Source organism: Lactuca saligna, chromosome 2 (genome assembly GCF_052625555.1).
Source record: "Lactuca saligna cultivar CGN05327 chromosome 2, ASM5262555v1, whole genome shotgun sequence".
Lineage (NCBI taxonomy): Eukaryota > Viridiplantae > Streptophyta > Magnoliopsida > Asterales > Asteraceae > Lactuca > Lactuca saligna.
Window position 1 is genome coordinate 4,110,184 of NC_136418.1, and position 27,677 is coordinate 4,137,860.

Below are 27,677 nucleotides of genomic sequence, written 5' to 3' on the forward strand. Positions count from 1 at the left end.
TTGATTGTTATCGAAATATTTTTATTGCATATAACATCTTATTAAACCATTCATGTCACTGTTACATTGCAAAAAGAATTTTTTTCAAAACCAAAGTTATTGAAGAGTTATCTAAAATCATCGATGTCGCAAGAAATGTTGAATGGTTTGACAATATTATGTAGAGAGAAAGATATATTACATCAAATCGATCTTGATAGTATTTTTAATGATTTTGTATCTAAAAAAGCAAGAGAAGTATTTTTTTTTTTTTAAATTAGTTTTGTAATATTGTAGCCATATTTGTGTTTTTTTAATATTATTAGTGAATTTTGTAACAATGTGTTTTGTTTTGTAATTAAAAAAAAATGAAAGTTATGAAAATTGATGATTTTGACTACCTTTAAAGAAGATTTTGTAAACATGTCTTAAACTTGAAATATAGAACCTTGAAATCCAACGGATTAAAGTATATAATTGGGGTAAAGTGAAGTTTTGTAAAAAGATGAAAGGAACTTGTATTTCAAATTTAAAATAAACTAATTCTTTGAAACATAAACAAAGTCAGATGTTACCAGAGGATGATCTCAAGTAATATCACTTCATCCTAACTTTTCATCTTTTTGTTTTACTTCACATCGTGATGCCTACAATGTAATGTTATTTTAAACTAACGGGTAACGTAGCATTAAGTATAAAACAGAGAATATTGAAGCTAAGTTTATCCTAAAACAGGGGATTAAAATATAGTAAAGAAAAGTATGTTTATGTTATTTACAGGGTAAAGTTGTGAGTGAAGGACGAAATATAATTCATCATGAAGGCAACCGAGTTTGTGTTTTTCTTTTGAAAACAGGTAATTTTTCTTTAAGTATGTACACAAGGAAAAAAAGGTTACACATGGAAATTTCTCTGGCCAAATCCACCACCAGAAACAACCGCCAGCCACCACAAGACACAAGTTCCAGGGAGTACTCAGGGACATGTGGTGGCTGCGGGGCTGTTTGAAATCAGAAGATGCCTGAAAAACAAAATCATGAAAAAAATAAAAGGTTACACATAAAAATATGAAAAAAAAAAAAAAAAGGTTTCACATGACCAATAATCAAACAGAAAAATGCCTATAATTTGAATTTTAAAAGCATTAAGTTTGACTACTGTGAAAAAGTCAAAATAGAATGCCCTCATGAAAGAGGCCGAACTTTGAACAAAAGAATATGTCTTTCGTCCAGAATTCTTGATTTGCACTCGCCGATCAATCCAAAGAATAGATTTAATATAAGATTAACTAAAGACTTTAGTCTAAAGTATCAATTTCTTGTGAATTAAATCTTTTAACAAAAGGGATTTATGAGATTACTTAGGAACAGGGTTTCAATAACCTTGAAGCAGAAGAGTTGGTCATCAAGTCAGTTCAATCAAATAAAGTAGAGAAACACGTAAATGATGATGGACACTGGAAACAAATGAGTGCTAGAAGAAATCCTAAGGCATAAACCATGGTACAATGTTGTAATCTTACCTATTATGCTATATATATATATATATATATATATATATATATATATATATATATATATATATATATATATATAGCTGACTTCAAAATGAGCCAAACTGCACATGTGAATTCAAATGTTCCTCTAGAACTGCCATCCCTGTAGGAGATTACAAGAAAGTGGTAAATTAGAGAGTAATGTAAAGTTTTTGTTTGATCAAACATATTAATCTGTTACTAATAACCAAAGGAGACACCATATACCTCTTCTTGTTTGGTCTTTATGAAAGAGTTTGGGTCTTCCGTTGCATGACACAATCCAAAAGTTGTATCTATTAACTTCAGCTCCGGAGTAGTTGATTGCCCCTTTGTGAAAACTGTTATTTCCGGACAATATTTGATTACCAAAGTATCTAATGATGGCCATTCAAAAGCCTCCTTCCCCAGGCAAAATCCCTTGAGATTTGGAAGTTTGAAAAGTGTTATGGATTTCAGACAAGGGAACACAAGCTCAGTAGTCGGTCTGGTTTCGGAATCTTCAACTTGCTTCACAATCACATCCATACTCTCGCAGTCACTTATTTTTAGCTCTTGGAGCTGCAATAGACTGCCAACCATGCAACTACTGAAAACGTGTCCAAGAAGGTTACAACTTACAATTGAGACCTTTGTAAGGTTTGGAAAGTTCAACACTATCCACCGATTGCTCTTCCACATATGTTTTAGTTTATAAAGTCTATACAGAGTCACTTCTTTTAGCTTCTCAAATACCACAACAGATTGTGTTTCAATATCCACATCTTCATTTGTCCCTTCTGCTACTTCAAATACCTCCTCTATTTTAGATTTATCAAACTCATCGGTAATGTAAACCTTTTCAAGATTCTTCAGATTAAGCAACTCCTTGCATGGAAAAATTATGCGGCTTTTCAACAATTTGTCACCATCCTGTGCATCTACTTCAACTAAATTTGAAAAAGACCACGGGAATTGAACTAGCTTTATCAAATCTGGAGTAGAGCACATAGGGAGTTGAGTCTGCAAAGAAAAATCAAACATAGATCATCTCAAACACTACAATTATATATAAAGGACAAACACATTTAGTATATAAACATAGTAAAGGATTGCAAGTTCTATTATTTTTAAACAAGGCAACATGTATTTCCAATCAACAACCTAGTTTATGGCACTGCTTACATTATTTTCTGAGAAGATGAGCACTGTGAAGAAAAATTCTGATTTGTACATTGCATTTGTTTAAACAATTTAGATTTTATTGATGAATGTCGATTTGTTTAAACAACTAAAAGATTTTATCAATGATTGAGTCTTTTTAAATAAAAGTAAAAAAATTAAATATTTGTGTTTGTGTGTGTGTGGGGTGGGCAGATAAAATAAAAAGTAAAACTGTAAAAGTTAAGTGTTTTGGCTACTTCAAATAGGTAGTTTTTCATGTACTGAATGTTTACATCCAACTTTTTTAGGAAAAAAGATAACTATGTTATTGTATTTTTATTGCATTGTCAAATACAACAAATGATATATGGATGATATACTTATACTTTTACAATCATCTCAGCAATACTATTTTTGTCAAATTTAGGTAATAAACGCTACATAAATATCAAGCTTGTAGAAGATGAGAGAGAAAAGAACAACTTGATTAACTACTAACATCACATTATTATAAAATATGTTAGATAACTGGATTAAACTGGATGAAAACGATATAAATGATTCAATTACAAAATATAGCTCCATACAAAAATCTATTTGTTAATAGATATGAGTGAAAATATGTAAAATAAGCTAATGCTTTTATTTCCATCTATTTTGTGTTTTTTTCTTAACCGAATGAAGTTGTTGGTTCTAAGTTCCTAATTAATGATTTATAAACTTTCAAATGATTTGAATAAGAATGAACTTGCCAAGTATCATTTGTAATACACAAGAAAATAATTTTTTATATTCATATATTTGATATAAATTCTTAAATCTTCTGTTTTCAAGGAAAGAAACTATTATGTGAATTTTAGAAGCCCTTAGGTGCTTATTTTGTTATGCCTTTAGTCGAATACTTGCCCAGACTCCAAACCTTCAAGCCACTAGTTAGATTTGTTTGTTTTTTTTTTTAGCAAAAACTGCAAATTTGGTCCATGCGTTTGTCGATTTTTGCGGTTACGGTCCCTGTGGTTCCAAAATTACAAAGTTGGTCCTTCTCACCAGGTTTGTATCAAAATTGAAAAGACTTATTTACTGTTTTAATTTCTTTTTTTAGATTTTCTTTAATATTAATTAAACATTAAAAAATGCAAAAAAGAAAATAAACCCCTAACCCCCACCCAACTCCTCCTTTCTTTACCTTCTTTCTCTGTGATGCTGTTGGGGTTGCAAGCCGGTGAAAATAGGGACAATGTAAAGAAGGGGTTGTTGATTTGATTATGATCAAACGAAACCAAGTATTGTTTATGTTCAGAAATGTTGGACATGGAAAAAACCACCCACAGTGAATGCGTCAATTCAGCCTTTGTCTTTAGTTCATCTAACTTGATTTAAATATTAAACTGCTAACTTATGAATGAGTGAATATAACATCTTTCGTAACATAAGAGACAACTTAATATCTTAGGAATGAAATATTAATTTATAATAAAAAACAAGATTGCATATTTTCATAACTTTTTATGGATATAAAAAAGGGAGGTGGTTATATATTTATCTTCATTTGGTTTTGTTTTATGTTTCCTTCTGGTATACAAATATCAACCTGCCACCTAATTTTTGTAAGCAAATAATATGTTGAACATCATAAAACGACATGCTGATCATCTGTTTAAATGATGAAGTAAAGTAACAACATACCTCTTGTGTAGCATTGGTCAAATGGAAGTTGAGGCCACATTCAAGACTATGCTTGCCTAATCCTGTATGTATGTAGTTGAGCTTCGGAGTCATGGAGTGACCAGATGTGAAATTCATCATTTGTGGGCAGCCATAAATCTCAACCTTTTTCAATGCTTTCCACCTGAACTCATTCTTCCCCAAGAAGAAACCCTTCAGATCTGGTAAATCTGCAAGTGTAAGGGACTTGAGACGAGGGAAGACTATTATAGATTTAGATGTTTCTGTGTGCTCTGCGTCTTCCTTCACAATCACTTTCACTGCCTTGCATTTTTCTACCGTCAGTTCTTTGAGTTGCTTGAGGCTTTCAAGTGTGGAACTTGTGAATATATATTCCAATACTTCACATTTATGTATATACAATATTGTTAGGTTGGGCAGTTGAAGCAGAGTCATATTTGCCGACCTTGGGATGGTGATTGCAGTACAAGTATCATCACTTCCATCACCAACATTCGTAGTACTATCAACACCATCTTTGTTTATTTCTTTACTTTCAAATATCTCCGCCATTGACTTACATTTTGATATTCTCAACTCTTCAAGCTTATTCAGTTGTCCCACTACATTGGATGGAAACACTCTTGATAGGGCAGGACACTTAATTATATTAATCATTTTGGAGTATTGGCATAAGAACCAAGAAGCAACACCGACTTGAGAACACTACAACAACACATGAAAAATCAATGGATCTATTTTAATTAACAAAGCTTAGATGTTTGCTACACACATACACACTACAATTTAACATATCATTTGTTTCTAAAAGTGTGGTAACAAACACGAGTGTTTCCCACAACTAAGGTAATTAAGTACCAATGTGGACAATGTAAGTTGAAATCCAAAAGGGCAATATACAGAAAAAATGGATAAAAGGTCTAGGAATAAAGAGAAACCAAATCGTGGTGTTTGGACTCCTTGAGGAAGAAGGTTTGTCAAATGACCAAAATACCCTCGTTATACATATATGACAAAATAAGTAAAAACAAGAAACTAATCAGTTGTATGCTATGCTTATATTGTTGGCAGGAGAGAACAAGTAGATGGTGGATGAAAGAAAAGGCACACTAAATCAATCATAAAAGTGGCCTTAATTATATAGGCTTAGAAGAGATTATGACAACCTACAAATAGGAAACTGACACAAGAAAAATAAAACTGCTACGTGCTAAATAACACAGCTAATTAGCATTTATTCAAATTAAAACTTGAAAATGAAGAGACTTTGAAGTACTTTGATTAGCAATTAATCAACATATATTTCTCGTGCAGAAGCAAAGTGTATGACACTGGAAGTGGACATGGTGGTCATGATATTGGTTAGTCTCATCTTTGAAACTAAAAAAAAAAAAGACAATAAATATGAGATATAAACACATGAAAGGATGATATAAAGCATAAAATAAACAAATATTTCACCTGGATTTATAGCTATGAAATTTACTTATCTGAACTGAAGAAGGTCTAAATGAAAGAAATAACAACGCATTTCCATTTATTCGTTTATTATAACATCCTACTTTCATTTCTTTATATTGCAGTAACGGAAATCCTTTGTATTTGAATGAAATTGCAATAAATGGGTGAGTTACTTAAATTACAATGCTTTAATAGGAAAAAATGAAAGTAAGATGCTCTTATAATCATATCAGTGAAAGTAAAATGCTATTTCTATAATTTTAGACTTTAATAAATGACCCAAGACTACCATATAGCATTGTACTTTCGACTTTTCTTATCAGGCCGTCGTAGCCACATATAATTGGGTATATTTTTTCAAAGTATGATGCTATAACTGGAATAAATGAAAGTAGGATGATATAATAATAAAATAAAGAAAAGTATGTTGAACAGAGAAAATGACTAAAAATATAGTGGTTTTTCTGTATATGGTTTATGAAGAGAAAATAAAAGGCATTGGACTCTATAACCCATTACCTCCTCAATGTGGGAAAATGAAAACATAACTTTACTCCTAAATTTATTTATTATTAGGAAATGAGTTTGAAATCAATATGCTTATATTTCCGTACCTGCATTGATTACATGCATCATCTTCTTCATGTTTTAAATAATTTTACTAACATGAAGGGTTAATTTAGGACACAGTGACAAAAGGAAGAAAATTTTAATATGCAGAATGTTAGCATCTGATCAGCCGTTATCAATAATTAATTTATTCCAAGTCTTCCATCATGTGTGTGTGCTACATCTAAACCCACATATATTGGTCTAGATAATCTGATCTTTAGAAAAGAAAGTTTATATTTTAGCATTTGTGAATATAGAATTCTCAAAAAAGTTTATATTTTTGCATTTGTGAATATAGAATTATTGAGAAGACCAAATCCAAGAAACAGATAACGACTCTTATCAATATCAGTGTCTATAGTGAAAATAAAGGTGTGTTTATTATACATCTATGATTGTTCATTAGATTGTATATTGCAAAATCTATCTTGATTCTAATATTCAGAATAGAAAGCATTTTTAGAACAGTTTTTCTTTTCAAGGGAGTCATTTTCAATATAGACTTGGGAAATTATATTTGATAAATGAAGATCTTGAGACTTCCCATAACTGACAATCTTGTCGTTTGGCTGGATGATTGATCAATGTCTTAAATTTAATACTTTAAAAAAAAAGTTGTAAACAGGAGTCTTTTACCATATATTGTACTTATATATTTTTCAGTTCCATGTCGGAAAAAAAAAAGATTTTTTTTTTGAAAGATATAAAAAAAGATATTTCTTTTAAACAACAAACTGAACTTTATTAAGCTAAAATTGCAAGCTAGGAAACAAACAAACAAAAAAACATGAATAAAATCATTTTTGTTCCAGTTTTCATATTACTTAACAAACAATCAAGAGTAACTATGATATGACTTATATACATTTATCAATCAATTTTTTTCTCTCCCTCACAATCGGGTCTAAATCAGCCATCTGTTTTAGTTAAAACTGGATAAAAAAAATGCATTTGATATGATTTATAACCATGCTTAAGAGAAATAACTTTAATGACCTATGCAAACGAATAAACTGGAAAAAAAATTAGGTATTTAGTTAGTTATTTTGTCTTTCCAGCTTCAGAAGAATTAGCTTATTGAGTTATATAAAGCAGCAAATGGAGAAGAAAATATTAAAATAAATATATATAAATAAAACAAATAACTGAATGTGTAAAGGATCCACTAGTTAAGAGAAATGATACCTTGAACTGATCATGGATGGAAGTAGTTGTGATCGTAGTACCGCCATCGATACTCTTTAGGCGTGGCAGAGAATAAAGGTCGAGATAATCAAGAAGAGGGAAGGAGGAGAAGGTGTTTGTGTGAGTAGAAGATATTATTTCTTCATTTTCATCATTAATATCTCTATTTGAAACAACTTCTGCAATGCCATCACAAACCCATATCTCCACCTCCTTTAAGTTGGGAAGAAGTTTGCACATGAGAGGTGAAAATAAGTACTTTATGCTATGACAGTTGTGCATGTGTATGTTTGTGAGGTTGTGGAATGAGTAGGATTGTGATTGGTTTTGAGGAATTACAAGTTTCTTCCAATTGCACTTCCACACATCACTCATCCTCTCCATATCAAATAACCACAATTCCTTGAGGTGGGGAAGTAGTAGTGGTGGTGGTTGATGATTATATTTATGCAGAGTTGTTGTGAAATCTGTGCTGCTGCTGCTGTTACTGGAACTCTCTATCTCAAACACCACTTCAACATTCTTACAGCCACCAAATATCTCAAGTGTTTGAAGGTGATTAACGTGAAAAGGTTTGGGATGAATTGAGGATTCAACGTCAGGAATATTACCATCCACCTCTGAAATGATCTCTGCCTTGGATATTACATTAATCTGCACATATCTCAACAACAAATATAATTCAGAATTTCCATCAACTAAAATTTAAATTAACTATTCATAAACGGCACACCTGTTTAAATCTATTTACATAACTAAAGTTGACAGCGATTAAATTAACGGATTTTAAATAATTTCCAATAATGACTTATTTGACACCTACAATAAATATTCAAAATACTCGCACTTACACAAATATGTAAAAATAACTTTTTTAGACTAATGTACAAAATTGGTTATCTGGTTTTTTGGTTTATGTACAAAAAAATCATTTTGCAATTTTGATCCCTATCACTCACACCATTAACTTACGTCGGTTAAAACCTTATAAAATGACTATTTTGCCCTTCTTTTATTTTCTATTATTAATTATCATGAAAATTATTCATAGGTCCCACCACCCATATATCGCCCCAATGTCCCCCTCTTTCCCCTTTCACCATCTTCCTCATCTAGCTCCCGTATCTGTTCCTCCATTGCAATCACTTTCCCCCACTACCATATCAATCTCAGGTGCATTTTCATCATCATCAAGCATGGAAAATGCAAGGCAAAGCATAAATTCAAAAACCATATCTTGTCATCTTCAACACATTATTCAGTGAGTTGAAATCTAAAATCATCATTTAAGATGTGAGTAACATAAAACATATACCCAGTAAAATAGAAAAAAAAAAAAAAAAAAAAAAAAAAAAGGCAATGCTTACAACATATTGTCACAATCAAAAAACAGACAACATGTTTCCAAAAGAAATTATACTTTTTGGGTATCAGATGGGTGAAATATTAAATTTAAGTGAAAAAGTTGCAGGACAAGTGGGGGATGATGCAAGAACATCCAATTTCAGGTGAGATTTACAAACAATTGTTGTGAGATATCCTTTAAGACTTCATATATGAGTATATAAAATCTTGGAGGGAACCGAGATGGTCACTCGGAGGGAGGACCAAGATAAAGGGGACGAGATTTTAATATTTACTCTTTTTTTTTTACCATAAATCAATAATTTTGAGTGATCACTTATTTGATCTCTAGAATAAATATGTAAAATCTTCGCATTTAATGGAAATATATAAAAATATTAATTTTCAATCCCTCTTAATAATGTGGTGTAAATATGTAATATTTGAAGTTACAATTGTTATAAAATATTAAACAAATGCTTAAGTATAGTGAAATAACAAAAATAAGAAAATAAGAAAAACTTGCTTATAAATATGTCAAAGTGATAATATAAAGGTTGAAAGACATCAATACTTAGCACTGTAGGAAATCTAGCCTACTTCTCCACACTTAAAAATGTAGTATTTATGTAATTTGTCCATGTTTTCAAATGTGGAGTATTAAATTGTTTATCCACATTTTGAAGTGTAAAGGTTTAGAAATAATTTGTTATGGCACACTTTTAAGTGTGAATTCATAAAAAATGGTTTTGTATATAATTGATTGATTTATTATAGTGTGATGTGTATATGTATATGTATATATGTACACACACTCACACATATGTAGATACACATACAGATATAAGTGTGAGGGTATATATAGAAGCACATACAAATAAGTGTTGTAACATCAAAATAGAAATTGAAAGCTCAATGACATCACATACCTCCTTGCTTTTCTGAGCCAATTCAATGTTTCTCCTGTTTGCTTCACAATATCTCCTACCATCTATACTCACATTCATAAATGTTCTCACATCAGAATTGGTGACGGTCGGTTTGAATACGTTTACAAACCTCTCACACATTCGTATATCTATACTTTCAACAGCTTGAAAGCAACGGATGAGGATATCAGAGCTACTTTCACCTTTCATCCTCCACAACTCTCTTAGCTTCCCCAAACCATATACATAAATGTGTCTCAAGTTGCTGCTGTATTCTTCAATTTCACCAACACAACTCATGTCGATGTTAAACAACACTTCAATGCTTCCACATTCAGAAACAACAAGCTCTTCCAGACGACCCAGCAAGAACATGGGATTGGTTGGAAACAGATTCACAATATTATCACAATTCCTCACGTGAATCTCTCTCAACATGCAGGCATTAACTTCGTCACTACTACTAAATTGATAAGGCCATATCTCTTTCAGCTTATCCATACTCCAAATCCCCAATTTCTCCAACTTAGGAATCAGCATCTGCACAATAATTAAGACATGTTGATAATTGTAGTGAAATCAAACTTAAAATAGTTTGTTTGGGGGATCACAAATTCACAATCTAATCAATACAAATTTTCATTACAAAGAAAATCTATGAAACTGTCAACATAAATCCTAATATAGAGGTACCTGTTTGTTAAAGAATGGTTGAATTGCAGAGGCATTACTGGACATAGAAGATGTTGCAGATGTTTTCTCTGGATAAATGCTACTGAAATTAGGAAGGCCAACAAGTTCCAACTCCACCAGCTGTGGTACCTCAATTACATTAGCAGTGTTGCAAAGACCTATCAACTTTGGTAGCCTATCCAATCTTAGAAACTTTAGCCCCTGAAACTTGATTACCCCATCTCCACTATTCTCACTATGTGCAAGTACTTCCAGAACAGGGCACTCTGAAACTGTGAGGCGTTCAAGGTTCATCAAACCATTTGCAATAGGGACTGTGAAGAGGAATCTCAAGTTTGCACACTTGAAGACATCAAGGACTCTTAGATTATTAAACAACTGTTGATGAAAATCATTCATACCATCCAATTCTAGATAAAGCACCTCTGTTTTCACAAACAACTCATTCAATCTAGATTCCAATAGCTCATCTTTGTTAGTGACCAACTTCAATGTGTTTTCAAATGAGTGATTGTATCCTAAGCTACATCCCATGGAGATCCTGAATCTTTCTAGTTTTGTAAACAACACATTCTCGGGCTTACCACTATTCCCAAAGAACTCGATTTCTAGTGCAGAAAGGTGCTCTGAAAGTTCTGCTAATTCAGCATGATTGCTGTCTGTGAACCTAATTGCCTCTTCATCAGCAACTCTCATATAAAGCTCTTCAAGATTGACCAAATCTTTCAAGACACCATCATCAATACGAAGATTGACACAACCCGTCAAATCCAGTAGCTTTAGCTTCTTTAACTTTCCGATTGCTGATGGTAACTTTCTGATGCCACAATGAGCAAAACTGAGCACTTCCAGATTCAAGAGTTCTCCAATAACAGAGCAATCAAACATCAATGTGCATCGATGGAAAATGAGTGTCCGAAGCTTGGTGGAGCACTGAAGTGATCTGGGGAGCAACGGATACTGCATTTTTTCATATGCTATAACTTCAAGATTTTCCATTCTTTCATAAAAATCTTCAGGAAACTTAAGTGACTTATCTCCATCCATAAGTCTCAAAAGTGATACGTTTGGGTACTTAGAGTCACTAGGAAACTCAGACATACCCGTGCATGTAATAGAAATTCTGTTACAAGACTCACTCATTCCATCACTAGTCCACTTTAAATTATCACCATGATTAATTACCCATGGATGGTCACCCTTAGAAACTCTACCTAAAACAAAATCAAGCACAAGATCATGCATTTTGACACACCCATCATCATCGCATTCCATCAACAAATTTGCTTTTTTGAGACTTTGCACACACGTCTCTGACCTATCTCTAGCCTCTCTGATAGTAGAAACTCCATTTAACAACCATAGGCCCCATGCATATCTTGTGAGTTCCTCAATTGGAATATTAAAGTCATCAGGAAACAAGCCACAAAGAAGAAAGATCTCTTTTTCCTCATCCTCTTTTATATAGTCATAACTTATCTTAACACTTTCTTGCACATAATCAAGATTTTTATTCTGAAAACGGCGGAGTGTATCTCTCCATGCAACCTTTTCTTCAAACTTAAGACGACTGGCAACGAGATTAATGGCAAGGGGCAAACACCCACATTCTCTCACAATCCCTGTTCCAATTTGATTGAGCTCCAGATCATTTTGTTTTGCGGCTCCTATGATTTTCCAAAAGAAATTCTGTGCTTCGAGCTCCTCCATGAGTTCCACATTAACTACTTTCAAATCAAAATTACATTTTGCTGCAATTTGCCTGCAAATTCTTTCATTACGCGATGTCAACAATAACTTGAAGCTGTTGGGAAAAGGACTTAGTCCAATATCTTTGAGTTCGATCGTCTCCCATACATCATCTAATATCACTAACACCTTTCTTTTATCTTCTCCCAGCTTTCTAAATGCTATACCAAGACGTTCTGCCCTTCTTGTTGGATCTGTTTCAGTTAGAGATAGACTTATGCATTCTGCCAAAGCTTGCTGAATAGAAGACGCTTCTTTTTTCCCAATAACCACCTTTAGAAACAAATCAAACTTTTTCTCACCTTCCAGATGCTTTTTCAGCTGTTCCATCATGGTCGTTTTTCCCACACCACCCATTCCACATAGGGCTATCATCTCATTTTGTTGAAGGAACCCGAGCGCATCCTTAAAAGGCTTCTCTCTTGATTTGAAGTGATTTTGGGCATCACCATCCGAAGATGCGATTTTAGAATGCACTCTCCCAAGAGGTTTTTGAGCATCACTCCAGCTCATTTGAAGTTTTTCCGTAATAAGACTTTCGATCGCCTCAGTAGTCTTACATGCCTTCCTTCCTGCTCGGTACCTCATTATTATGTTAAAACATCCACTCTCAGTACTTGAAATGCTTTGAGCATCTTTTCTAATCTGTTCAACCTCTTCCAACCAACCCAGTACACGCTCAGGTATCTCTAGATTATTTATATTGTTTGCATCCCTGTGCTTTTTGACATCAATGCAAGTACCATTCAGTTGGTTCATTTTAGCACTCATGTTCCTCACATGTTTTGTGGAGGAAAAAAGATAACCCAGATTTTTCTTGACAGGAGGCAGCAAACATTCAACAATTGGGCCAGTAATGATTTCAAGTATAAACGCCATTTTTTTTATTCTAGCTTTTTGTGAGACCTGCAAACCGTGTAACAAATCAACAAAGGGCATGAAATAACAAAAGTTGTGATTTAGTATACATTTTATTATACATTCATGTTTTATTATTAGTATGTAGAAGTAGAACTATCTTTTTTCCAATATCATTTATAATCCATAGATAAATAGTGTTCAAAAAATTTATTCTAAGACTTGGATACCTTGCATGGGAAGAGGAAGAGTACACATAACACATTTGGTAGGAAACGAAGACTATATCTAGGAAAAATAATGCTCATGTAAATTCAGACAAGCTATTTATTTTCTTGTGGATATTCCCTTTTGAACTTAAACTTTGCTTTCGTTAACATACTGGGAATAGGTGTTGATTTCAACATATCATCATGTAAATAATTACATTACATTTGAAAATTTGCACATATCATTTTACAGTCCGAACACAAACATGCAACCATGCTTCTTTTATACCTAGGTAACAACGAAAATGTGATTCTCATATACTTCGATGATCGATGATGGATTATACTCTGTAAAAAACAATCAAGATGAAATCGAAGACAAAACCTAACTACAAAGATTTTGGGTTGTGGACAAGTCTCCACATCAGGATAGATAGATTAATGAAGAGCCTTGTATGAGAAAAGAAAAGGCATGCCTAATCTTGTATACGAAAAAGAAAAACCCACATCTGCATTTGTGGAACCTGGAGTGTGGTTGGCATTTTCAAAATGTTCCCCTTTTTCACTATGTACTTACGTCCATTACCTGTCTATCTCTCCACCAGAAAAAAACTCTCCAACCCTGGACTTTCCCCTACAGTGGGAAGGAGTAATGCCGGAAAAAAAAAATTAAAGGACGGGTTCCAGTTTAATCGATGGCCTCGAGACCCAGCTAGACAACACCATCTCTCGTAAGCTTGTTGATTGCCCCTGCCATGACTACGATCGCATTGTTCCATACTTCAATTAAATGGGGGCAAAAGCACGTTGTGAATTTGTTAGGTTTTACAGGCTAATCGATCGAAGGCATGATATGAATCTTCTTGAATTGTCAGCATATGGAAGGGGATAAGATATGGATGATTTTTATTCTTTCGCCGACTTGTGATTCGTTGACTCAAGGTCAACTGGTCAAGGCGTCTTCAATCTTGTATAAAACCCATACATATTGACTTTATTTTACATAAATGGGCTGTCCAATAATCTTGGGCCTAGACATAACTTTGAGAGAAAATCACTTTTGAGTGTGAGTAGGTTATGTGTTATTTGATGTATACGTGCAATATTAAAACGAGAAAATGAATTAAGAGGGTAATTATTTTATTTGTTTTTTTTAAGTTTAGGCAAAAACATATTTTTAATAGGATAATCAAACTTTTTACAAATGTTCAAATGTTATTAATTGTAACTAATATTTAGTTTTGATCCTTAGGTAACTTTGTAACATATCTTCTAAAACTATATATTACTTTTAAATTTTTTTCTACTATATTTTTTAGATATGGATATTAATAAATTCCATTTTGTTGAATCTTCTTACATAAGAAATAGTTATGAATTTGATATGGAACAAATAGCTATAAATTTTGTTACGAAAAATAGTTATGAGATTTGCTACCGAAATATAGCAAATCTTCTCTATGTTCCTGTGACTCTCTTTTCTTCTCAATTCGTACAATGATGCATGTTTCTAATATGGTATATGTCAAAATAATATGTTCAGACAGAAAACTTAGTAAGTCATGCAAGGGTTAAAACATCATAAAATCAATATAAAAAACATCATAAATATATCGAATATATAACCACTAGGTGTAAAATCCGTATGTTACACAGGTTCATTAAAGGAAATAAAATATTAAAATGTAAATATTAAGTATTTTTTTAAAATAAAGTTTTGAAATAAGGAATGAAGAAGCATATTAATTGCAATTTATTATAATATTTATTAGATTTTATACTTTACATATATAAGTATAAGATTATGTTGGTTTTTTAATTTTTAAAATTGAAAAAAAAAACCATAAATTGACATGTAGATATTATTTATTTAAAAAAATATCATAAAATGACAAGTGTCAAAACTCATTAAAGATTGACATGTGGCAAAAAAACCTTCATTTATTAGAGAAGATTTTTCATCATAAAACATATAGAGAACAACATTTATATTTATACATCTTTATGGAGAAAAAATTTTATTTAATAAAGTTGATAGTAATTAATGTTTTCTTAATCTGTATGTTTTTTTTGTCTGTACACAATAATTTTGGGACGGGGGAAGTATATTATATAATTTAATGAGTATTCATTGCCATACGCATTTGGAACGAAAGAAAAATGAGTATTAAAACAAGCAAATGGATAAATGGTCTTTTGCTATTATTATATAATTCATGATTGATAATAATTGGTTTATCAAAATAAATAAATAAAAAACTCATTGTTTGTCATAAATGGAATTTGAACACTTCTAACTAGACGTGCACAAAAAAAAACGCTTCACGATCTGAACCGGTGTCTGAACCGAAAACCGGTTCACCCCTGAACCAGTCCAAGCTAGAACTGATCCGATGCAGAACCGAACCGCTGGTTTGTACAGGTTCAGAAATATATATGTTGGCACCGGTTTAGGACTGGTCTAATGAGAACAGGTTTGAAGAACCTATTTAGAACCGGTGTAGCACTTGTTTTTCGAAGAGACCTGCTAGCGTTTTACTTTTTTTTGACAAATCCACCTTTTACCTTACCATATTGGAGAGTTGTGTGCTATATGATGTGAAAAGCATGCTCATGAAAAAAGAAGTGGTAATGGGAGCACTTGTACTATATGTGCAAATCAAAATCGGACGGGTCTTTACGCAGAGTAGAACATAAACCTAAAAAGATTAAAGAGGTCCATTTAAGAACAAGAAAATAACATCGTGATTTGGATTGAATCACGATGAAAGAATCCATCAATAAGAAGTTAATTGGATAAGTTTAATGAATTCTTTTTTGATATTATATGTTAATAAGGAAAGGAAGACAACATTGCATGATGGGCAAAACATGCTTAAAGAAGGGGACAACTTTCTATCGACAAACCCATAATATATATATATATATATATATATATATATATATATATATATATATATATATTACCAAAAGTTAATTGAAAACAAACAAAAGCAGATAACATGCGTGTAACCTTGTCTCGTTCTTTGGTGCACCTGAACCAACAAGAAAGGAACAATTATTTCAAAAAAAACCATTGCCTTCTATTTCTTTGGTCCCCTTATTTGAAGATTTCGTCCAAAATAAAACATTTCCTTTTGTTTCTTTATGGGCTGATGGCAACAAAAGTCAAAAGGAAGGGCTGATCTTGGTATCTCATAATACGATATTATGCTGTTACAATCTTGGTATCGCATATTTGTTGGAATTTAGCTTAACAATAACATAAGAGATAGAGTTTTTTTTATGTGATATGCATGGAGACAACTTATTTCTTGTTGTCAAACTCTTCCTACTTCAAACCATGTTTCATACGTGTGGTTTTTTTTAATTAGTTTGAGAACCGGTTCCATATGAACCGGTTTGGAATCGAATGGAACTGGTTTGCAAAATTCACATATTTTTATTGACGAACCGATTTAGAACCGAACCAATTTAGCCTTGAACCAGTGTTGACTTTGTTGATCTGAACCGACCCAGTTCTAAGAACCGAACCAATTTGGAAAAAAAAAAATTGGTTTGTGCACCTCTACTTCTAACAAGATTGATAGTCAATCGTGTAAAAAAAGTTGCATAAATGTGAACAAAACAAATAGATAATTACCCTCCTAAGTCATTTACTGTTTTAATTCACCCTGTACACGACAAATATGTTGTAACCTAAGATAGTTGGTTACAATGATAACATTTTAACACTTTGAACAAGTTCGTTGGTCAATCATGTATATAAAATAAGAAGTTGCCTAAACGTGAACAAAACAAACAAATAATTACACTCCTAAATCATTTTCCCTAAGTTTTATAATGTGAAAAGGTCATACTAGGGAAACAACATCTCTTAACATTTCTCTCATAGTGGCTATTCCCAAATTAAATTACTTAAATGCTCGCTTAAAAATAATCACATTCTTTCAGTTCCATTTTAGCAAAAATCTCTTTTCAGCTAAGGGTGTAACTAGATCTGCACATTTGGACCAATCCCAAACCAGACTTAAAAATTGACTAGGAACTGAACTAGTCATACACTGGTCGGTCCCAGTTTGGTCTAGACCGTCAGTCCTCATGCAATCCCAGTTTTCCTTCATCTTGTCTATTTCCCACAATTTTCTCTACCTAGATCTCAAGTTTCTCTCCCTCTTTATTAGTCATTCTTATCTTTTCTATCTTTCACTCATTTTCCATATTTTATGTTTATATGAAGAGATAGAGAAGATCATATTAGACACAAGATGGGTGGTGTATGTGGTGTTTTCCTTTTCATTTTTCGGTTTTATGATAATGGGTGTCTCAAAGTTTAAATTTTTCTTTCATCTTATTTGTGGGTGTTCTTTGTATATATTGGAACATAGAACTAAAGAAGAAGAAACTCATAAAAGGAAGAGGATAAAATTTTATTGTCAAGACATTAAAACGGATTTCATCATTTCTACTAACTTAATAAAAAAATCTTCTTTGATATTATAAAATTCTGGAAAAATATGGAAAAAAGGAAAACAAAGTTCACGAATTAGCAAAAAAATTCACAAACTAGGTGAGTTGGCGAATTAGCGAACATTTTTTTTTTTCGCAAAATGAAGTAATGAAAAAGAATAACGGCATAAAAAGTAAGTTCACAAATTAGTGAACCTTGTTTCGCGAACTATGTAATCATTTTATGATAGTTGTTAAGCATTTGGTTATCATGATGTACTTTCCTTTCACGTATAGTTATTTTAGTGAATAACTTGTATATTAAGGATATTGTAAATACATATGAGATATTAGAAATATTGGTATTTAACTATATAATATGATATTCCTATAGTTGGAAAGAGAATCTTACAATCATAGAATTAGGGGATATATTAGAGGTGAACTCATCTCTAGTTGGAAACACATATATCATTGTTCATTAATGAGATGAGGGGCATTATCAATTAACATTTCCGTTGATTTTATATGAAAGACTTCATATTTAAAATAGACACGAACAATCCCCGAAGAGTTTCATATTTAAAATAGACAAGAACAATCCCCAAAGAGTAGCAAAGCCAACTTGGTTTTCAGATACATTAATTAAGGATTGATAGATATGAATCGAAAAACAATAAAAACAAGTGATAGTTTCCTATATATACAAAAAGTTTAAAGAAAAACATACCTAGCTTTGTTTGTGACTCTGTATGCTTCTTGTTGCTGCTGCTTTGTAAAGACTATATATATATATATATATATATATATATATATATATATATATATATATATATATATATATATATATATATATATATATATATGTGTGTGTGTGTGAAAAGTTGTGAGCACATGATTCGAATTGTAAAGAAGACCACGATTGAGCATCTATACATGCCTTAATCATTGGTTTTGGGCCAATGAGGAATAAACTTTTCCATTTTGAGAGTAAAGGTGAATTTGACTTAGAAATGTCACAATACATGTACATATAACAAATATTTGGATAAACATATTTTAGTTTGTATTAAATTAATTATTGAATTTCAAGGACCAATAGTAAAACTATAGATCTTTTGATAGTTGTTGTTTTTATTGTTGATTGCGTCGTAATGTTAGGTTCAACCAATTTATATCTTTGTGACTATTTAAAATTAAGGGTGTGTATGGAGTGGTTTAGTTCGGTTATTGGTTAAAACCGAACCAAAATCGTTACAATTGGTTAATGTATTTCAATAACCATTAGGTAGTGATTAATATTGGTATTAATTAACGGTTTTAGTCGGTTAATGGTTATGGTCAATGGTTAATATCGGTTAACCAAAATAGTCCAAGATGACATAAAAATAAAAATATAAATTCTATAAAAATTGAAAAACACAAAATCTATCATTATAAAAAGTGAATGCATGTGTATATATAATTGTATTAATAGAACATTACTTATCCTATTAAAATCCAAATAGTTACCCTTTGAATTTTTAATTCTTAATATAATTCCATACTATTTATTTAATATTATTGGTTCGGTTCGGTTTATAATGATTCGATTTTAGATGAAAATCATAACCAAACCATATGTATCCGGTCAATCAAAATCAGAAACTAACCATATCTATGATTTGGTTAAAACAGTTCTGTTATATCGATTAATTTGGTTATGGTTCGGTTTTTCGGTTAATATGCTCACCCATATCTAAAATGGACATCATCCATCTCAATTCTTTTGTTTAATTATTATTTGTTCTCTAGATTATATGCATTTTCAAAGTTTTTAGATATTTTGATATTAAATTCTTCAAAAAATGACATAAAATATATAAAACTAAAGATCAAGAAAACAACAAGCATATATGAATCGAGTTCATTTCTTAGAACATTAAGAGCTTTAAAGCTTATTATTCAAGATATTAAGATTTCATGATGGTTTTTAATCAAAGAAAACAAACCCAAAAAGAATTATGATAGAATATCAAAAGGTAACCCACAAGTAAAGTTAAATAAGATGCAATGTCCAATACACAATTTTGAAAGATACCCCTCATGAAAAAAGCATGTAGCTCACTAACTCATAAAGATTCTCAAGCTTGATCAATTAGCAAAAACCCCCAAAACAAATGAAAAATAGAAAAGTTACATCCTTGTCAAATCTAAAATGTTCATGTTGCTCGTTCAATTTAAAACATTTCAAAAGGCCTCTTATTATTATTGTATGTTGTAGTATATGTCAATGTTTAATTTTTACAGCATTTTAGTTGTTTAAAAAATATTATCGAATATATAATGGCAGAAGTTTGGCCTGATACTCTTTACCTTTCCTGATTATAAAAAGACCATCCAAATAATAATAATAAGAAAAAAGTGTTACTTCTTGCATTTAATCCGAAAATGTTTTACATAATTAGTGTGCTATAGTATCCTACTTTAACATACACATAATAACATACACACACAACACACACACATCACCCATCACACACACCAGTACTAGAAAAAGGTTAATTTAATACGGTTGAAAGTATAAATATAATACACAGGTTAAACTGTATTACACCATACAACCATACTTGATGTCACTCATAACTATACTTAGTATCCACATCCCTATCATTCCTTTTCCAGCAATTCCGGAATTTCAAAATTCCTATTCAACAGCCAATTAAAAAGCATTCCTGATTGCATTCCAGCTAGGGGTGTGTATGGGGCGGTTTGGTTCGATTATTGGTCAAAACCGAACCATAACCATTATTATTGGTTAATGCATTTTAGTAGTCATTGGGTATGGTTAATATTGGTTATGGTTAATGATTTTTGTCGGTTAACAGTTTTGGTTAATGGTTAATATTGGTTAACCATAATGTTCAAAATGATATAAATGGCGAAAGTATAGTGGCATAAAAAATGAAAAGAGAATACAAAAGAGTCCTTGGCACCAATGTTTGTAACCTAGCTTATAATAATAGAATAAAATGTGTACATTTGATACTCGGTGTGAGATAACATATAGTCATATTCAAAATCAAAAACATTAATATATATATATATATATATATATATATATATATATATATATATATATATATAACATTAAAAAAAATTGACATTAATAATTTCATATATTGATAACTGATATTAACATTAAAATAAGACAAAATTGCAAAAATGGTCCCTATGGTATGCAAATTTTTTGGGTTATAGTCCAAACCCCGTGTTTTCTAGATCCTTGGTCCTTTTGGAGTCGTTTGTATGTGGAATTGGTCCCTGGACTTGACTCTCGTTAAATAGGATCTGTTAACCCCCTTCATGTGCCTCACACATGAGGGTAAATTCGTCATTTCATATGTAAGGGACTAAATCAAAAACTATAAAATAAAATAGCCAAACATTCATATTATGTATTATCCGGATAAAAAAAGCCAATTACTCATATACATTCAATGTGATTAAGTCAAAAACAGTAAATAAAAATGACAAAAAATTCAAAAAAAAAAAATATACGTTCTTAATATATCACAAAGTCAAGAAGAACCAAAAACTTAACTTACCTAGAAGTTGTGATTATAAAGTAAAAAAATCCTTCCAAAAGAACTATAAAGTCAAAACAATCTTTGATTAGGATTATGAGTGTGAAGATTAAAAAAATGGTGAATAATGTTTACTAATTATAGAAGTAGCCGATTAGGAATTACAACATTAATCAATAATCCAACTAAATGGTGAATAATGTTTACTAATTATACAAGTTTTATTTTTGTTTTGCTTATGTCCAAACTTGTGGTCTTGCACAATGAATTCACACTTGTTCCATACAATTGGTAGATCGTTCAAATTACAATGCCTTAAAAATAAAAGTTAAAAAAAAAATCCAATGTCGCAACCGAAGCATATGAAAGGAGAATGCTATATTTCACGATAAAGAGAAGTTCATTGCTATTTCTTGCATTTATCCCTAAAAATGCCAACAAAATCATGGTAAATTTTCTGAAATTAAATCCTTCATTGGTGTTTGCAAATGACTTGTGCATTACCCTTTTAAACAATGTGTAAAATCAATTTGACATCAACAATATCACTAATAAAATCACAAGGTAAACCTACATATAGAAACATGGGTATATAGAAGGGCTAATCAGAAAACATAGCACTGTACTTTTATTACTTTGTTTATTATAGCATCCCACTTTCATTTCTTCCTATTAGAGCATTGTACTTTAAAAAACATCTGATGTACAATGTCGTAAATGGCTAGAAATTTTGAAGTACAATACCTTGACAAAAAATGAAAGTAACAGAAAAAAAACAAAAGGAGGATGACATAATACACAGATTTAGAAATTACATTGTTGAAGAAAACGAAAACATTGATTCAATTCGATTATCAGTAGTCACTCCAACAAGTAGCCCAGAAGTATTTACAGCAGCAACAAACTTCATCTGTTTCAAGTTCTGATCATGGAACTTCACCATTTTTTCTCCCTCCACCAAACAGTCTATTAAAAAAGGATAAAGGAAAAGAAAATAATCGAATCAATTTAAGACTTCAAAAGTGAGAATCTTTCACCAACTTCATCAAGCTTAAAATCAAAACAGAACATTATCGAAGCTCATGATATACTTTAAATTGAGGTTTTATGTAATCTAATTATTATTGTGCACATTTATTATCGTTATTTCTTTGCGACTCTTTAAATTTAGTTTCCAGAAGTTTAATATATTTGCGATTCAATTACTTATTGTTCAACATTCAGTGACAGGTGAGGAAGAAACGTAAGTTTCACTGATATACAGTTCCCTAGCTAATTTGAGGCGAATTTCCATATGCTATACACCTTTAGTTTTTTAGTCTGAGTTTGTTGAGCATGAGAAACTTTCTAGTGTTATCAACCAGCAATACGCATGACAAAGTACTCCCATTAACACAAATCAGATGACCAAATTTGAAATTGAATGAACAGTTTGAACATTTAAATAACCCTATCAATTGCTGTCAAATTAATTAAACAATTGATTAGAAATAGTACCTGGTTGTTCAAAATTGAAGACTCGTCGAATCACTGTTGAAATCGATTGACGATCAGTTTTGAAGAGGTGCTCGCCGGAGAGAGAGAGAGAGAGAGAGAGAGAGAGAGAGAGAGAGAGAGATCTACAGGGGCAAAATGGGAAAAATACAAATGATTTACAAAGCGTAAGTCACACTTCAAGGATTTACGATTCATTTTGTGATTCCATATCATCATGGGCGTGTACTTTATCAAAATTTTATTAGTCATTTATATATTTATCGTATTATCTTTAATTAGATATTTATTAACCCGTTCAAATAAAAAATATATATATTTCAATTTGTTAATACTTTTATTTTACCAATTTGTATAGTAAAGTTTAGAGTAAATTATAAAGGTGATCATTGTGCTTAACCCAAAATCACAAGCTCAATTGAAAAAAAATTAAAATCATCATTAACGTGGTATTTCATTGTGGATATATATGGTCTCTAATCACATAAAATAACTTTTAAATTTTAGATTAAACTTGTGTTTTTTTACATATCAAGTTCATATATTCGACTTTGGCTATAAATTTAATATATAGTAACAAACTAACAATTGTTTTACATATTCATTGATTCTTATTTTATATCAATGTACTTCCATTAGTTGAGGTTTAGACCAAGATCAACATCTTTTTGGATTGTTTCATACCAGATGAAACAGTAGGATACCTTGATAAAAAAAAATTAGTAATATATATACAATTACTTATATCAAATAATATTTTTTAATGATAACAATAAGTTCTTTAAAACCTACCTGTGATATAATCTAAAAAGGCTAAAAAACAGGACAAATGTTTATTATGATGCTACCAGGCAAGAACATCAGGTAGTTTAATTACAAGAATCTTTCAATAGATTTACATTTTTAATATTAATGTCTGTGGCCCAGTTTCTTATAAAAATATTTGAAAAAATAACAACACTTAAGGAAATGAAAGGAAAAATTAAACAAGGGCAATTTGTAAATAATCATTTTACCCTTCTCATCATATTCAACGTAAGTCAAAAAGAAACAACACCTATATATGTGGGAGGAATGAAATGAGAGCAAGTTTTCAAATGAGAAGTTTCGCATGACAAAAGAATTAGTCTGTAACATGATAAACATTTCTTCATTTTTGTAAGAGAACAGGAGACTTTGAGGGCATTATGGTCATCTTCATTCCCAGGACAAGAATTACATGGCCTAAAATACTAGTTTATTATATAAAATACCAGTTTAATCTTCCTTCTTTTCCTAATAAGATAATGAACAAAGACAAAAAGAATGAATTAATTGACAAAGTCTTACAATTTCCCTATCATTTATTATATAAAATACTAGTTTAATCATCCTTCTTTTCTTTATATATCGCAGACATAATTGCCCCTGCTGAAAAATAACACCACAAAAGTATTACACATTTACCCTTTTAGTCTTTATAGTTCTATAAAGGACGAGTTTAAAAGACAAACATAACCAAACGGATTGCTTCCATAAGTCGCATCATTTCATCAAACATATGAAATCAAGTGTCCTGATTGGTTTGTTTTTGCAATAGAGATAATAAACTTACAAAACAGATTGTTACCAAAAAATTGTCTTTCATTCTCACAGATTGCATATGTTTGTACGTTAGAACAGAAGCTTATTCTTCATTCATAAGACTGTTTAAAAGTACGTTGTTATTTTTTGCTTGACGTTTAAATTAAAAAGTGTCTAAGGGTTATCTTAGATTAGATTTCGCACCTTAATAACAACGTACTTTTAAATTCAATGTGTTCTGTGATACAGATAATCTTAATATCCAGTAATGCACACACAAAAACAACAAACATATATGCACACAACACTCATATAGCACACACATACTCGGATGTTAATTTTTTTTATAAACAACATTTTTGCCCTTCATTAAATCCGACAAAAGGCATACCTTGAAAAAAAAAAGGTTCAATTAATGCCTTAATATAAAGAAATGAAACATGGAAATGCCAAATTTAAGTTCAATACATCATTGCCTTAAAGACTTAAGTTCAATTCCTTAATACAAATAAATGAAACATGGAGTAAAATCCGTTTTTCCCCACGTTCAACTACCAATCAATCCAGCTTCCAAGGCACTTCAACATTTTACATCAAACTACCTAGTACAAATCAAACCCAAGTGTCAACAGATGAGTTTATACAACTCATTATAAAACTTTATGATCTCACCAATAAGGTTGCCATGTCCAACACTTAAGGTTCAAACATACAGCCCCTTCCATTCCATCTGAAGTTGAAAATTTTATACAACTCATTATAAAACAAAACCCACAATTTTAGTTTGAACAAAACATATAAATACAAACATATTACAATAGATTTTTGTTTAATTTATTATACAATAACATAATATTAGAGAAGTTCATTAATAAAACATAGCTAATAATAACAATGTATATTATTTTAAACACATATAAACACAACCACTCTCACATCCAATGCCACACACACACCACACAACCACACACACAGTGCATGTGTATCTGTATTCTGTGTGTTGTGTATGTGGGAAAAATCTGTCAGATGAATGCTAAAATATAAGAAGCTGTCAAATGAATGCTACAAAATAACCTCATACTTATATTATGTTAAAAAGAAAGATACATTCCTTTTTTCTTACAAAACCATTGTACGTTATCATTAATAATAGTTCTTGAAAACATTTTATTTTGCTTTTTTTTCTTTACCAAAGCATTGCATGTTGAAATTACATTGCTATGATTGGGTGAATGTTGTCAAAGTATACCTTATTATACCATTGTACTTGGAAAGTACAATGCTTTTAACAGGAATATAAATTACAATGACAATGATTTTTAACAGGATTACAATGACAATGTTTTAACAGGAATATAAATCACTGTATATGATAATCCAGCTCAGCACCCATGTCAAGAAAATAAAATAATCGTAGATCCATTGAATCTCACAGTTAGAAGGTACATATCATGCTTCAAATAGAACTTAAAAGAAAGTTTTAGGTCAGGTGTCCTTCGAAGAGGAGGGGAACTTTAACTAAATGTCACCAAGAAATTCACGGAGAAATAATTTAATTTCAATATTATTCCATCAAATAAGAAATTGACTGAATTAATTCAATTGCTACTGCCAGACCCTATTTAAACACTCATTTAACCTTGAAATCATCCTCCACTTACAATTAGCAACCCATATTTAACTAATTCATCAATTCTTTCCAGTTTGACAATTATTCAAGAAAGTGAAAGTCACAATTCCAAATCAACTAACCATTTTTCACAGGGTCCTTTCACAGCTATTATCGTTTACCATGAGAATAACACAAACATTCCATCAATTTCATCATGTAATAAATTTAAAACACCTTGATTGATCCATAACTAAATTAGGGCTTGAAATTACCTCTTGGAAGTGTAATTCAACAAGAAAGAGGCTGGATGGGGGTAAACCAACAGATTTTCGGCCACTAGGGTTACTGCCAACGAAGTGCTGCCACAACTCCACCTTCGGCCACGGCTTCACGGCGCTGCTTTCTTCTTCGCCACATCTTTGACTCGACTGCTCTCTTGTTTCTACTAATTACACACTCACGACTAGACAGCAGCACCAAGGGTCAGAAACCCGGTGTACTCGAGGAAGGTGTGTGTGCGTGTTTTTGCGTTCTCCCGATCAAACACACTAGAAGCCTAAATTCCAATTTGACCCATTTGCGTCGGTTATTTTGACAATAAAATCATTTCTATATTGTTTTAGTGTTTTTTTTTTTTTTTTGTAAATATTAAATAATAAAACCAATATCATTTAAAAAGGACAAAAAATTAGGATATCACATATTCGCAATTTCATTCCTAAATTTTTTTATTACATACATAGATGGTCCTTGGTTTTGAATTTATTGGATATTTTCATGTAAAATGACTTTCTGTATCTTTTTTATTTTAATATAATTTTTAACTAATTTTAATTAACAAAACAAATTAAAAAGTAAAAAAAGTCACACTCGTCTCTCTTGCATCAAACAAGAAAAGACTTTTTATTTTTATTTAATTTTTAACTAATTTTAATTAACAAAACAAATTAAAAAATAAAAGAGTCACGCTCGTCTCTCTTGCATCAAACAAGAAAAGGTTTTACTGCCATTGTTCACCACCGCATCATCTTTACAGACACAACCATTACCTCTGACAACATCTTTTCCGGTGACCATCATTGCTATTTTTGTAATATCTTAAACATTAATATGAAATTGGTAAGATCTACATTCATTCAACCCAACAAACCTAAAATCTAAAATCTGAAAATCGTTTTTTCCATCCTAAAACCTTAAATTTTGAAATCATTCAGCCTAATATAACCCTTAAACCATTTCCATAACATGTTTGCGGCCGCACACGGGAGAAATAAAGGTGGTGCGGCTGAGGATGATATTAGGTTTAGGGTTTATTTAACTTATATACCCGACGGTGAAACATATTGATATTGCCATAGTTGGTCCCTCCCTTCACCTATTCTTCAAAAGAAATCTATAAATTACCATTTAAACCCTGCCCCTGAAACCTTTACTAATTAAGTCCGAATTTTACCTTTTTAACCCAGCCTCTTGAAATCCTTTACAAATTAAGTCTAATACTTACCAAATAGCACCTTAGCCTCAAAAATCTTTTCAAAATAAATCCTAAAATTACTTTTTAAACCCCGAATAATCCAATTTATAACATTTGGCTTCCCAAAAACAACACCC

General features: G+C 31.3%; 1 protein-coding gene and 1 long non-coding RNA gene across 3 annotated transcripts; both read right to left on the minus strand.

Moving 5' to 3' along the window:
• Positions 1-699: 699 nt before the first annotated feature.
• On the minus strand, positions 700-18,599 carry LOC145030594 (uncharacterized). Of its 2 annotated transcripts, none has more exons than XM_078978967.1 (8): positions 18,562-18,599; positions 10,567-13,221; positions 9,874-10,413; positions 7,601-8,254; positions 4,343-5,047; positions 1,742-2,515; positions 1,502-1,637; positions 700-1,000 (listed from the first exon to the last, which is right to left on the minus strand). In XM_078978967.1, exons 2-7 carry the CDS (start codon positions 13,192-13,194, stop codon positions 1,623-1,625), a joined length of 5,316 nt encoding a protein of 1,771 aa, XP_078835093.1. In that variant the 5' UTR covers positions 13,195-13,221; positions 18,562-18,599; the 3' UTR covers positions 700-1,000; positions 1,502-1,622. The 2 variants fall into 2 exon arrangements, with proteins under 2 accessions (XP_078835093.1, XP_078835094.1); XM_078978968.1 differs by lacking the exon at positions 18,562-18,599 and adding an exon at positions 13,969-14,427.
• Positions 18,600-24,846: 6,247 nt separating this feature from the next.
• Positions 24,847-26,640, minus strand: LOC145030595 (uncharacterized). The gene is made up of 3 exons (XR_013676644.1): positions 26,339-26,640; positions 25,127-25,184; positions 24,847-25,056 (listed from the first exon to the last, which is right to left on the minus strand). It is a non-coding gene; the product is annotated as an uncharacterized LOC145030595 (long non-coding RNA).
• Positions 26,641-27,677: the final 1,037 nt, after the last annotated feature.

Excerpts from the sequence above, each read along its gene's own strand:
- LOC145030594 (XM_078978967.1), bottom strand. The coding sequence starts at position 13,194 with ATGGCGTTTATACTTGAAATCATTACTGGCCCAATTGTTGAATGTTTG. Across the intron at positions 8,255-9,873 it reads TGGCTCAGAAAAGCAAGGAG|ATTAATGTAATATCCAAGGC; the intron begins GTATGTGATGTC and ends AGATATGTGCAG. Across the intron at positions 2,516-4,342 it reads TGACCAATGCTACACAAGAG|ACTCAACTCCCTATGTGCTC; the intron begins GTATGTTGTTAC and ends TTTTCTTTGCAG.